Source organism: Mustela nigripes, chromosome 6 (genome assembly GCF_022355385.1).
Source record: "Mustela nigripes isolate SB6536 chromosome 6, MUSNIG.SB6536, whole genome shotgun sequence".
Lineage (NCBI taxonomy): Eukaryota > Metazoa > Chordata > Mammalia > Carnivora > Mustelidae > Mustela > Mustela nigripes.
In genome coordinates, this window is record NC_081562.1 from 24,806,947 (window position 1) to 24,820,435 (window position 13,489).

At 38.4% G+C, this 13,489-nt stretch overlaps 1 protein-coding gene across 2 annotated transcripts in view; it reads left to right on the top strand.

Moving 5' to 3' along the window:
• The window catches only part of NTN4 (netrin 4), a 113,578-nt gene that overhangs the window by 85,038 nt on the left and 15,051 nt on the right, over window positions 1–13,489 (top strand). The window contains exons 6-7 of one of the 2 annotated variants that reach the window (XM_059402321.1): window positions 9,702–9,915; window positions 10,261–10,376. In XM_059402321.1, coding sequence (XP_059258304.1) covers window positions 9,702–9,915; window positions 10,261–10,376 — 330 coding nt within the window. The remainder of the gene's footprint in view (window positions 1–9,701; window positions 9,916–10,260; window positions 10,377–13,489) is intronic. The other variant, XM_059402323.1, reaches the window with a different exon arrangement.

Sequence of the window (13,489 nt, forward strand, 5' to 3'; positions counted from 1 at the left end):
TCTAAAATTATACTTAAAAGTTTTCCTGTAACAGAATTTGCACACTCAAAAGTACAAATTCTTCTTCAGCTTTAAATGGAGTAGCAACCCAGGAATATGAAATTGGCTATTTAGCTATCTAAATTTTTTTAGATATACCCAGGAATAAATAGGAACTGGCTCAGTTACAATTTGTAAACAGGAAGAATACAGAAATCAAACGAAGGGTCTGAGCGGTGGTCATAGTAAAGCTTCAAAAATAAAGGGTATGGCTTTTGTATTCATTTGCATTACTCATTTAAGGTTCATAGGAAAGATAGGAAATATACTTAAATACATTTATTTTTAAAAGCATTTAATAGGGGCACAAATGACTAGACTTATGCATATACTGATCTCCTTCAGCATGGGATGTACAGTAACTCGAGACATTGTATTTCAGTAAGTGAAAGGCAAGTCTTCATTTAGTTTATTTTCTTATTAGATTTATTCTTGCATAATTTTATTTGAAATTAACATTTATCTTGAATATTGTGGCCCTATCTTTGAACATGATGTGATTATATTTAAAGGATGAATAAAAATGTTCCCTAGGAGAGTAAAGGGGTAAACCATATTGCCTTTGACAACTGCCTTTGTTTACAATTTTTTCTTTATTTTTCCATAGTTGTTCATCCACTAGCAGAGATAATCGATAGCAGAAGGAAAGGAGAAAATAGTATTAAAAAAGACAGAAGACTTTATTTTATCTAACATTTAACTTCACAATTGATACAGTAATAATAGATCATACTGTCTCTTTTCTGTTTAGAGCTGCATCTCAGTCATTGCCTTTAACTCCAATTTTAAGAACCTCAGGGGGAAGCTCTTGAAATGGCTTTGATATTTAAAATCCCCCATCAGAAATCTTATAGGGCCTTGGCCTTTTCAGGGGAATACAGTGGTGGGAGGCTGGGAAGCTCTGCGGAAGGAGGGCAGCAGTGAAAGGCCTTGACAAGCTGCTGCTTTCCCAGCTAAAGGCCTTGAACTTTGAATTCTGTTTTTAGAAAGGCTAAATCAGGAGCAAATACTTCCAGGGTGTGTTGCTCCCAGTGTTGCCTTTACTAACAAAACAGCAAAAGCTACAGCCATCAGGTAATACTAAGGAGTCCTGGTGATTTTTAAAAGGAACAAGATGCTGAACTCAACTGGGTGTTTCAACAGTAGGCTCGGCATCGGCATCGCAGATCACTCTGAATGAAAGGTGTGCAAACGACTCAGAGTTTGGGTGAAGGTGAAGATAAAGAGAAAAGGCAGCAATGGTTTCCTTTGACTCCACCACCAAAAGCTTTAACAACCCCTCAGAATAAAGGAAGCCATAACTCTCCCATTATGTCCCTGACCATTCTGTATTCCTGTTTACATACTTACTATGTTCACGTAGGTTGACAGCTGTGACTCTTGTCCTAGATTATGTGGTGGGATATCTCCCTATAAACAACAGGATCATAGATCATACCCTACTTGTCTTCAGTATACTCTCATCCCCAAAAGGGGAGTAAGAGCAGATGGAATGTATTTGATCTAAAGAAAAGAACATGCAGTTAGGAGATTAACCTAATTCTCTAAGACAAAGTAGTCAAGAAAGCTGTTTGCCACCAAATTCCTCCCAGGGGCAAAGTGAAGAATTTCAGCCTATTTTGGAAACCAAATGGTTAAAATTGTTTAAAAAAAAAATAAATGAAAAGATAGAAATTAAAAGAATAAAGAATAAAAATAAATAAATAAGTAACAACTCATATCTGCAATAAGACAGTTATTCCTCTTTCCTCTGTGTCCCCATGCACCCCGGGCTATCTCGGTTATAACATTTACTGTCTGTAATTAAGTATTTCATATCTCTCTTCATTCACTGAAGAGTTAGTTATGACTCCACATTCTTCTTTATATCTTAAGCCTCTGGCGTAGTTCATGTTAACACTAAAGTTCAGAAACTCCTTGGCAAAGGTGTGACTGAATGAATGAATGAATGAATGGTGGACTTTTAAAAAATACGTTGGAGTGTCTGGCTGGCTCGGTCGGTAGAGTATGCAACTCTTGATCTCTGGGTCATGAGTTTGAGCCCCCATGTTGGGCATAGATATTACTTAATAAAACAAATTGTTTTAATTAATATGGGTCAGTCAGATAATAGTTACTCTCTGAGCTTTTGGTGCTACTAATTACTGATACATTGCTAACTATATACAATATCTTATTCAGTCCTCCCACAGGAACCCTAATGGCATAGGTATTATTACACTTAATCCATCAATAAGAAAAACTGAAATGAGGAGTTTAATTTCACAAACTCTTACAAAGACCAAGCTTCATAACCAGAATTTTAATTCACCTAGGCTGACTTTTAGGTTGGTGCCCTTCCTATGTTCTCTCCTTCTATTTTATTGCCTGTCTTACAGGCAATTTCTGAACAAGCCGTATTGTAATTGAAACAATTAATTTCAAAAAATGTCAATTAATTTTAGATAAACAAGGTTATTTAAAGATGTGGTTCGACCATTATTTTACGAACGGTATGTTTCCTGGTAGAAGACACTCCAGAACAGCCCCACATCTTAACTCTTTTCTGTAAATGCCTATAGAGGGACAGTGTTTCACACAATATACAGATAGCTGAAAACATGTATCTGTAAATAAAATTTGAATATATGTAGCAATTATATATTTATTACGGAAGGGAATGTGTTGTGAAATCGTTTGTAAAAGTACCCATTTACTTTCCTTCATCTCACCTGTTTTGAATATTTTGTATTATTTTAGTGTTTCTTATAACAGGAGACATCAGTACACAATGTACCATTTAAAATTAGCTGTTTGTGTTGTTAAAGAGATCTTGTGATAATATTTAGGAATTTAAAGTGACATTTTCAAATAATTTTATTCTGCTAATTTGGTTGCGAGAACTACAATGGACAAATGGTTTCGGGCAGGGGCTTGGGACGGGTGATAATAATTCCAATAATGAATCACTTAATACCTAGGGAGGCCACATAGCTTTGAAATATATCTGGCTGCCACTCAAAGCACCATTTTGGCTTTTAAAGACAGTGCACCATAGCTTTACCAAAAATTAATAATAAAAAATAATTAAGTTCAGAATGATAGTATATGATAATAGTTCGATCTTTACTATTATCATGCAACAAAAAGACAAAGTTATGTCAATGATTTATGTCATTCCACTGGGTTGCAACTTTGGCATTCATTGTAATGAATATGTAAAAAGCCAGGTGCTTAGGTTGCACTTTAGAATCAACAATCAGCTGGAACTAGAGGGTATCATGCTTAGTGAAATAAGTCAAGCGGAGAAAGACAACTATCATATGATCTCCCTGATATGAGGAAGTGGTGATGCAACATGGGGGGTTAAGGGGGTAGAAGAAGAATAAATGAAATAAGATGGGATTGGGAGGGAGACAAACCATAAGTGACTCATAATCTCACAAAACAAACTGAGGGCTGCTGGGAGGAGGGGGTGTAGGAGGGGGGTGGGGCTATGGACATTGGGGAGGGTATGTGCTTTAGTGAGTGCTGTGAAGTGTGTAAACATGGCAATTCACAGACCTTACCCCCGGGGATAAAAATATATGTTTATAAAAAATAAAAATAAAAAGAATCAACAATCAGCAAGAGGTATATATGTTGGAGAATCAGAACCTGAACCAGAATCTAGGCAGACTTTTTATTTTTCCCCCCAAGCAAGAAGAATATAAGAAATGCAGATTATGTGTGTCAGATATTGACTGTTCCACAAACTTAAGGAGAGAGGTATGCAAGGCAAGCCTTGGTGTGCAGTTTTAAAAAGTATGTCATGTGGGGGCGCCTGGGTGGCTCAGTGGGTTAAGCCGCTGCCTTCAGCTCAGGTCATGATCTCAGGGTCCTGGGATCGAGTCCCGCATCGGGCTCTCTGCTCGGCAGGGAGCCTGCTTCCCTCTCTCTCTCTCTCTCTGCCTGCCTATCCATCTACTTGTGATTTCTCTCTGTCAAATAAATAAATAAAATCTTTAAGAAAAATAAATAAATAAAAAAAATAAAAAGTATGTCATGAAAAGTGTCAGTGCTGTCTGCCTGGAGCTAGTTCTGCATAGTTTCCAAGTGGTATTTTTATCTTGTAATTATGTAAAAAGTCACACTGACAGAAATCCACCAGCACATGTGATAGAATCACATTCTTCTCTGGCCATTCCTGAGATGTGTGTAGGTTTTAAAGTATATGGTAGTACAGAGAGGTCAAATCCTAGAAAGGCTTGAATTTTCTATTAGAGTAAAAGATAATGGTGGCAATGGGAAACTATATATTACAATAGCGGGAAATCCAAGACCTCTTTCATCTGGCTCCCCTATCTGCTGTCAAGAACGAAGCTGACTTAGAACTGAATATTGCAGTAAATATTGATTTAGTCTTCTCAAAATGATGAAATGTTTGTGTTGGATTATGCGATTTCATTTAATGTCTCCACATAGCACTTTGATACATTTTGTGTGATATATTATATAATTCTCCAAATTATTTCCTAGTTAATTAATTAATTAAAAACAAATAACAAAGCAACAGTGCCTTGCTAGCTTAAGAGAAATATTCGTCATTCACTTTCATAAACTAGAAATGTGAAAATCTTCCTCAATTTGTTTGTCTCTTAACAGTGCCTTCTTCCTCCTCATCCTGATGTGCTCCAAGTCCTATCATTTCAACCTTTCCTTCTGTTCCAGATCTACTCTCTTAGTCCAGTTCCTTGTTTTCTCTGATTTCTTTTGTTTCCCTGCCATCAGTTTCTCCCTATTCTAGTCTGTTTCATGCAATGCCATAAAAGCATCTTCAAAATTAAGTTGTAACCATGTCATAATTCTGCTTTTTTTTTTTTTTTGAAGTGTTATTTCCTATGGCTTTTTATTCCCTCAGCACAAAATTTAGCTTCTTGGGTTCAGCCCTTCTACAGTTTGGCTACAATCCTAATTCTATGCTTTTTTTTCCTGCCTCATCAACCTCAACAGTCTTCCACTCAATGTATGTTCTAAAATTCTCACACTCCCCAAAGAGGCCATGCCCTTTCACACATGATCCCCACAGCCTAGAATGTCCTTCAGGTCAGTTTCACAAGTGATGACATGGGCATCTACTATCCACCAGACACTGTTCTGGAGACTGGAAAACAAAAATAATAAGATAAAGATCCTGTCAGTTAGTCCAGAGTCTCATAGTAAGGGCAACAGGCATCCAAACAAATAATAATAATGGACTATAATGCACACAAAATAGAAATAGACATTAAAAGCAGAGGCAGCATAGAGGGGAGAGTACTAAACTGTCTGGAGAGAGTGCAACAAAGAAGGATGTCAGGGTTCAGATGGACAAGAAGGGAAAGAAAACAGGAATGACAAGGGGCCCTGGGGCACGAAAGAGCTTCACATTTTCAGGGAGCAGGAAGATCTTCCACATATAATGCAGACACATAAAATGCAGTGATGATGAACTATTCAGTTAAAAGTGGTGAAGAAGCTACATTTTGTGGTATGTGTCTTTTACCACAATTAAATTTTGTTTTAATTATTTAAAATAAATGCAATGGGGAGCATATCTAAGACTGGAATACACAACCTCCTATCTTCTCCCTCCAAAGTCAGCTTCGTTCTTGACAGCAGATAGGGGAGCCAGATGAAAGAGGTCTTGGATTTCCCGCTATTGTAATATATAGTTTCCCATTGCCACCATTATTTTTTACTCTAATAGAAAATTCAAGCCTTTCTAGGATTTGACCTCTCTGTACTACCATATACTTTAAAACCTACACAGAGCTTGCCAACTCCTACTCATCTTTTAGGATCAGTTCAGGTATCTAAATAACCCCTTCCTTAGAATCCCCATGTGAAAAATAAACTCAAAAATGGATGAAAGACCTAAATGTGAGACAGGAATCCATCAAAATCCTAGAGGAGAACACGGGCAGCAGTATCTTCAATCTCAGCCACAGCAACTTCTTGCTAGACACATCTTCAAAGGCAAGGGAAACAAAGACAAAAATGAACTATTGGAACTTCATCAAGATAAAAATCTTATGCACAGCACAGAAACAGTCAACAAAACCAAAAGACAACCGATAAAATGGGAGAAGATATTTGCAAATGTTTTATCAGAAAAAGGGCTAGTGTCCAAGATCTGTAAAGAACTTACCAAATGCAACACCCTTTGGGGACAAATAATCCAGCCAAGAAATGGACAGAAGACATGAACAGACATTTTCGCAAAGAGGACATCCAGATGGCCAACAGACACATGAAAAATGCTCAACATCACATGGTATCAGGGAAATACAAACCAAAACCACCATGCGATACCACCTCACACTAGTCAGAATGGCTAAAATTAACAAGTCAGGAAACAACAGATGCTGGGGAGGATGCAGAGAAAGGGGAACCCTCCTACACTGCCGGTGGGAATGTAAGCTGGTGCAGCCACTCTGGAAAACAGCATGGCGTTTCCTCAAAAAGTTGAAAATAGAGATACCCTATGACCCAGCAATTGCACTGCTAGATATTTGCCCCAAACATACAAATGTAGTGATCTGAAGTGGCACCTGCATCCCAATGTTTATAGCAGCCATGTCCACCATGGCAAACTATGGAAAGAGCCCAAATGTCCATCAGCAGATGAATGGGTAAAGGAGATGCCATATGTGTACACACACACATACACACACAGGAATATTATTCAGCCTTCAAAAACAAAATCTTGGCAATGAGATCTTGGCATTTGCAACAGTGTGGATGGCACATAATACCCTAGGATATTATGCTAAGCAAAATAAGTCCATCAGAGAAAGACAATTATCGTATGATCTCACTGATAGGTGGAATTTAAGAAACAAAACAGAGGATCGTAGGGGAAGAGAGGGAAAAATAAAACCATGAGGGACTCTTAACTATAGGAAACAAACTGAGGGCTGCTGGAAGGGAGGGAGGGAGGTGGTGAGATGGGAAAACTGGGTGAAGGGTCTTAAGGAGGGCACGTGATGTAATGAGCACTGGGTGTGATATAAGACTGATGGATCACTGACCTCTACCTCAAACTAATAGTACACTAAATGTTAATTAATTGAATTTAAATAAAATAAAATAAAAAGAATCCCCATGTGATTCCCTCAGCCTGTCATCTCTTTTCTGTGCTCCCTTAGAATGCACAGGCCTCCTTTAGAGTACCTAGTCAGAGTGTTTTATCAGAAAAAGGGCTAGTGTCCAAGATCTATAAAGAACTTACCAAATGCAACACCCTTTGGGGACAAATAATCCAGCCAAGAAATGGACAGAAGACATGAACAGACATTTTCGCAAAGAGGACATCCAGACTCCTCTGTTTTCCCCAACAAGACCATGAATTCCTTAAGGGCTGGCACCATTACTTAAACAAGCATAGGTCCTATATCTCCATAAGAATTATTTATTGAATTAAGTTGTTGGTTCACTATTAATTAACCATGTGTCAGACACAACACTAATGTAGTGATACACTACAAGCATGATCTCCTTTTACCCGTATAGCAACTGCATAAGGATAGATACAGTTGTCATTTCTGTTCTAAAGACAAGGAACCTGGGCTAATGAGAAGCGAGGTATTGGCCAAAAGTCACACAGCCAGTAGAGATTTGAAGCCAGATTGAAGCCAAACTGGTTTTTTTTTTTAAGTGATTATATGTTTTTTTCCCGTTTTTTAAAATATTTTATTTATTTGTTTGATAGTGAGAAAGAGAGAGAGAGAGAGCACATACACAAGCAGGGGGAGCAGCAGGCAGAGGGAGAAGCAGGCCTTCTGCTGAGCAGGGAGCCTGATGCGGGGCTTGATCCCAGGACCCTGGAATCGTGACCTGAGCCAAAGGCAGACTCTTAACGACTGAGCCATCCAGACGCCCCAAGCCAAACTGTTATTTTAATGACAAAGGAATAGATCAATAGAAAATGTTTCCAAGGGGATAAAGAAGGAAGTGGAGATCTTTTCAGTTGAGAAGATTTAGCAGGAAGAACTGACCTAGTAGATATCAGATTGAACTACGTATTTTGCTGAAGTAATTTCATTTAAAACCATTTCAGCCTCAGGAAATCTCCATGAGATCTAGATACCCTTCAGGACAGTTGGGTCCTGTTGAGAGCTCTCTTCTGGGTTGTAGACTGCCAACCTCTCATCGTAGCGTCACGTCCTTCACAGAGAAGAGAGCACTGCGCTTTTCTTCCCCATAGAAGGGCACAAATCTTATCACCCCTGAGACCACATCCAAAGCTCCCAAAGCTCCCACTTCCAGATACCATCACAGTGGAGCGTAGGTTCAGCATATGAATCTGGAGGGCACATAGTCAGCCATAACACTGTGCCGATTAAATCCAGCTTTCTTCCATCTCAAACCTGAACCTTCTCGGCTACACCCCTCTAAATTCATGACTACTGATCTCAAGTGTAGCCTTCATGTGCCTGGAAATGACACTTCATTTTCTGTGTCTCTCGTTCACTCTCCCACTGCCCCTCTTCATCTCTCTCGCCTGACGACTTTGCTTACTATTTCATCCAGAAACTACAAGGAACCAGAAGAAAAATTCCCCAGCTTGCACTCCTGCATGTATCCACTTTCCTGCATCTGAGTCCATAAGCTGTGCCCTGCATCCTGTTACTATGAACTGATCATGTTCCTACCCAAGGCCAGCACTTTCTCTTCTGCACCAGATCCTGTCTGTCTGCCTTACCCCAGTATGCTTAACTATCCCTCCAACAATGCTCCCAGCTTTCTTCAGGTGATCCATTTTTCCCTTTCTCTTGGATCATTCCCATCAACATCAAACCTGTTGCAATTTCTCTCATCTTAAACAAAACAAAACCTCAAACCATCACTTTCATTCATATCCACCTTCAGTTTTCTGTGCCATTATAGAAAAGCTTCTCAAAAGAACTGTCTGTTCTCATGCTCAAATTCCTCTACTCCCATCTTCTGAGTTCTCTTCAGATAGGTTCACCACTCATCAGTAGAGTGAAACTTTTCCTATTAAGGTTACCAATGCTCTTCATTTTGTCCAATGCAAAAATATATTCCCAATCCCCATCTTTTGGGGACTATCAGCATTTAAACAGTTGATGTGGCCTACCTGATGTTGAAACTTTGTTTGGCTTCCAGAACACCATACTCTCTTGATTTATCTTCCTTTCTGCCTAACTCCCTCTTTGTCTTCTTTGCTGATTCATTCTCAACACCCCAAGCAAAATCCATTCATATTTAACACCCTCTAATTTAGAATAAATAATGTAGTTCATTTTTTTAAAAGGATTTTATTTATTTATTTATCAGGCAGAGATCACAAGTAGGCAGAGAGGCAGGCAGAGAGAGAGAGGGGTGGGGGTAAGCAGGCTCCCCCACCAAGCAGAGAGCCCGATGTGGGGCTCGATCCCAGGACCCCAGGACCATGACTTGAGCTGAAGGCAGAGGATTAACCCACTGAGCCACCCAGGCGCCCCAACAATGTAGTTCATTTTGCAGCAAGTGTGCTTTCCTGATTTTATCTTCTCATCTGTAATTTAATTAGTTTTCATTCTCTGAGCATATACCAACTGTCTAACAGGGGAACCTCAGAGGTATGCTGGGTGGTGAAGGGAAACCAGGTCACGGATAACCAGTTACTCACTGATCCTTGTGTGTCCTCTCTGTTGTAGTGTGTTCCTGTCATCCAGTCGGATCAGCAGTCCTTCCTTTCAGCTCAGTAACCTTCTGTGACCCCAGCAATGGTGACTGCCCTTGCAAGCCTGGGGTGGCAGGACCACACTGTGACAGGTGTATGGTGGGATACTGGGGCTTCGGAGACTATGGCTGCAGGCCCTGTGACTGCGCAGGGAGCTGTGACCCCCTCACAGGAGACTGCATCAGCAGGTGAATGCTCATGGCTCTTGCTCTGTCCGTGTGTCATTCAGATTCTTCTGACAATCTGATAGTGATCTGGAAAATCTTACATGCTATCAGTGGAGCAAAAATGTATTTGCACCGTATTTTTAAGAATCTTTGTCAAATTGCAGAGTAACTTGTTCTCATAGGATTCTAGAAATGGTCTGGTTCATTTTGCAGAATAAATTATTCTTAATAATAGGCCCTTAAAACACTCTTTCTGAAAACTAAAAGGATGGGAAGGTACCCGATTAGGTTTAAGTCTCCACATTTATGTTCATTTCATTCAAGTTCTAAGAAAGTCCTTAACTTCATCATTTTCTGTTTTATTAGCAGCACAGACATAGACTGGTATCATGAAATTCCTCACTTCCATCCCATGCACAATAAAAGCGAACCAACCTGGGAGTGGGAGGATGAGCAAGGATTTTCTGCACTTCGACACTCAGGTGAGACAATGGCTATAACCAGTTATCATATTTCCAGGTCTAGTCTCTAGTCACAGTGATTCATGACAAATTAGAAAATAACCCTTGGATCCTAGCAAGGGAACTCATTAGTTCTGAGGTTAATAAAGTAGTGACACCCCTGCCGACAAGCATAAAACCATTAGAGAGAGCCAAAGAGTATTTTAACAAGATTTTGTTTATTTTCTGATTATTAGAGTAACATTTCTTTCTTTTTTTTTTTAATATTTTATTTATTTATTTGACAGACAGAGATCACAAGTAGGCAGAGAGAGAGGAGGAAGCAGGCTCCCCGCTGAGCAGAGAGCCCGATGCGGGGCTCGATCCCAGGACCCTGGGATCATGACCTGAGCCGAAGGCAGAGGCTTTAACCCACTGAGCCACCCAGGCGTCCCTAGAGTAACATTTCTAACTAGTATAGAAAATCTGGAAAATGCAAAACACCACAGTAAAAAAATATCAAATCTCATTACCCAAACCATTAGATTTTTGGTTTGTTTCCCTCTCTACAACATACTGTTTTACTGGGGTGAGAGCTAATTGAATATATCAGGTTTGGAAGTGGAGAAATTCATTTAAAGGAAAAAGATTATTACAGACCTAGCATAACTTAATATACACAAAGCTAAGGCGAACTCCTTATGTTTTATCTTTTTTTTGCAACTAGAAAACAAAAATAATTTTACAAGCCAAATAACAAAACCAATAAAATTCAGATAAAGTTATTTGAATAAATAATATTATTAATAATATATAGTAAAATAAGTTATTATATATTATATATAATAAATAATATATAATAATATTCAAGTAATAAAATTCATTACTTGAATATGAAAAGTGATTTTTACTGAAGCCAAGACACTCTTTCCTACATAAATATGGTTCTTTAAATCTAAAAAATCTCTATACTCTTTCCTCTGACTCGGTTTTCTTATGATGTTTATCTGTTTCTTTGTTGGATGAGCATGCTGTGATATTGGTGTGAATACATGGGTTCTGTGTTCATCCCGCCTCTATTCTTTTCTTGTAGAAAGGCAAGTCGTTCTATTCAGCACCAACTTGCTCCATAACACAAACACAAATGTGGGCATGAAATCTTGTGTAAGCATTTGGTTATAAAGTGCTTCCCAAATGATCCAAAGGAAACTTAATAATAAATTTTTTAAAAACATTTTTAGTGGGTTGGCATATAACTTATTAGTTTAGGTGTACAACATAATAATGACCCCTTATTTGTATGTATTGTGAAATGTTCACCAAAAATTTTTTTATCAAACATCACAAATGCCAAATATGTATTGTGAACACCCACTTACACACCTGTTAATGTTACCAAATTTTAAGTTTTGCCATAATTGTTTCATATTTTTATTTAAATTTTAAAGTGTTATAGATACATTTGAAGACCTGCACCAATCTCCAAATTTACTAGCCTTCCTTACTCCATGAACTTTCATGTTTTTACTATTTTGCTACTTCTATAAATAGAAAGTGTTTTTAAAATTGCATGTATGTAATAACCTACCTATGCCTTTAAAACTTTTCTTTGCTCTGAATATGTATTTTTTTAGATTTAAGCATTCTATTATTTGAATATGACATTTTTTATCCTCTCATTGTTTGCCATTTAGGATATTATTAATTTTCAATTTCCCACTGTTATATGTAATGCTACAACGAATGTTCTTTTTTTAAAATAATTTTTTAAAGGATTTTATTTATTTATTTGAGAGAAAGCTAGCCCCGGAGGGTGGGGGAGCAGCAGAGGGAGAGAGACAAGCAGACTCCCAACCCAGCAGGGAGCACAATCAACTGAGCCATCCTGGTGCCCCAACAAATGCTCTCTTAAATGTGATTTGGTGAATTTAAGGAGTTTCACTAGAGCAGGGGCTGGCAAACTAGCACTCAGACCAAATCTGGCCTGCTGACTGTTTGTCTACACTGCACAAGATACCTGCTCTAATGTTTATAGTTATCATTTAAATAGTTAATAAAATTAATACCTGCATAGTATCTTTAACTTTGTCTCTTAACCTGTAAATCCCAACACATTTATTATCTATCCCTTTATAGAAAATGTTTGTTGATCCTTCTCCTAGGGTATAACCCAGCCGCTATTGGGTCACAAGTGTGCTTTTTTTTTTTTTTTTTTTTTTTAAAGATTTTATTTATTTATTTGACAGGGAGAAATCACAAGTAGGCAGAGAGACAGGCAGAGAGAGAGAGAGAGAGGAGGAAGCAGGCTCCCTGCTGAGCAGAGAGCCTGATGCGGGACTCGATCCCAGGACCCTGAGATCATGACCTGAGCCGAAGGCAGCGGCTTAACCACTGAGCCACCCAGGCGCCCACAAGTGTGCTTTTTTATCAAATTTACCAATATTGCCAAATAGATCTCCAAAGTGGTTATACAGATTTGCATTCTACCAGCAAAGTATGATATCCTGTTGCTTCATATCCTCACTGATACTTTGTATTTATTTAACAAAAATTTTTTTAAAGATTTTATTTATTTGACACAGAGAGATCACAAGTAGGCAGAGAGGCAGGCAGAGAGAGAGGAGGAAGCAGGCTCCCTGCTGAGCAGAGAGGCCGATGTGGGGCTCGATCCCAGGACTCTGGGATCATGACCCGAGCTGAAGGCAGAGGCTTAACCCACTGAGCCACCCAGGCGCCCCTGTTTAACAAATTTTTATATAACACACACAAGGGACCAAGCACTATTCTACCTCACTAATGCTGACACAATTCTCAACTCATTTAATATTTTTGGGCTTCTACAGTTAACATTACCAAATCTCTCAACTTTTGCCAATCTGATGATTATGGACTGGGGCCTCGCCATTTTAAATTGTATTTTTCTGATTACTAACAGTTTTAGTAATTTTTCACACTTTCTTCGTTATTTAAGTCTCTTTCTCTGTGTATTTCCAATTTTGTCATTTTCTCACTAATTAGTGATTCCTTATAAATTCATTCATCTACCCCACAAATATTTATCGAATACCCATAATGTATGCCAGTACTGTAAATACATTAAGAGAACAGAACAGATAAAAAAAAAAAAAAAAAAAAAAAAAAAAAAAAAAAAAAAA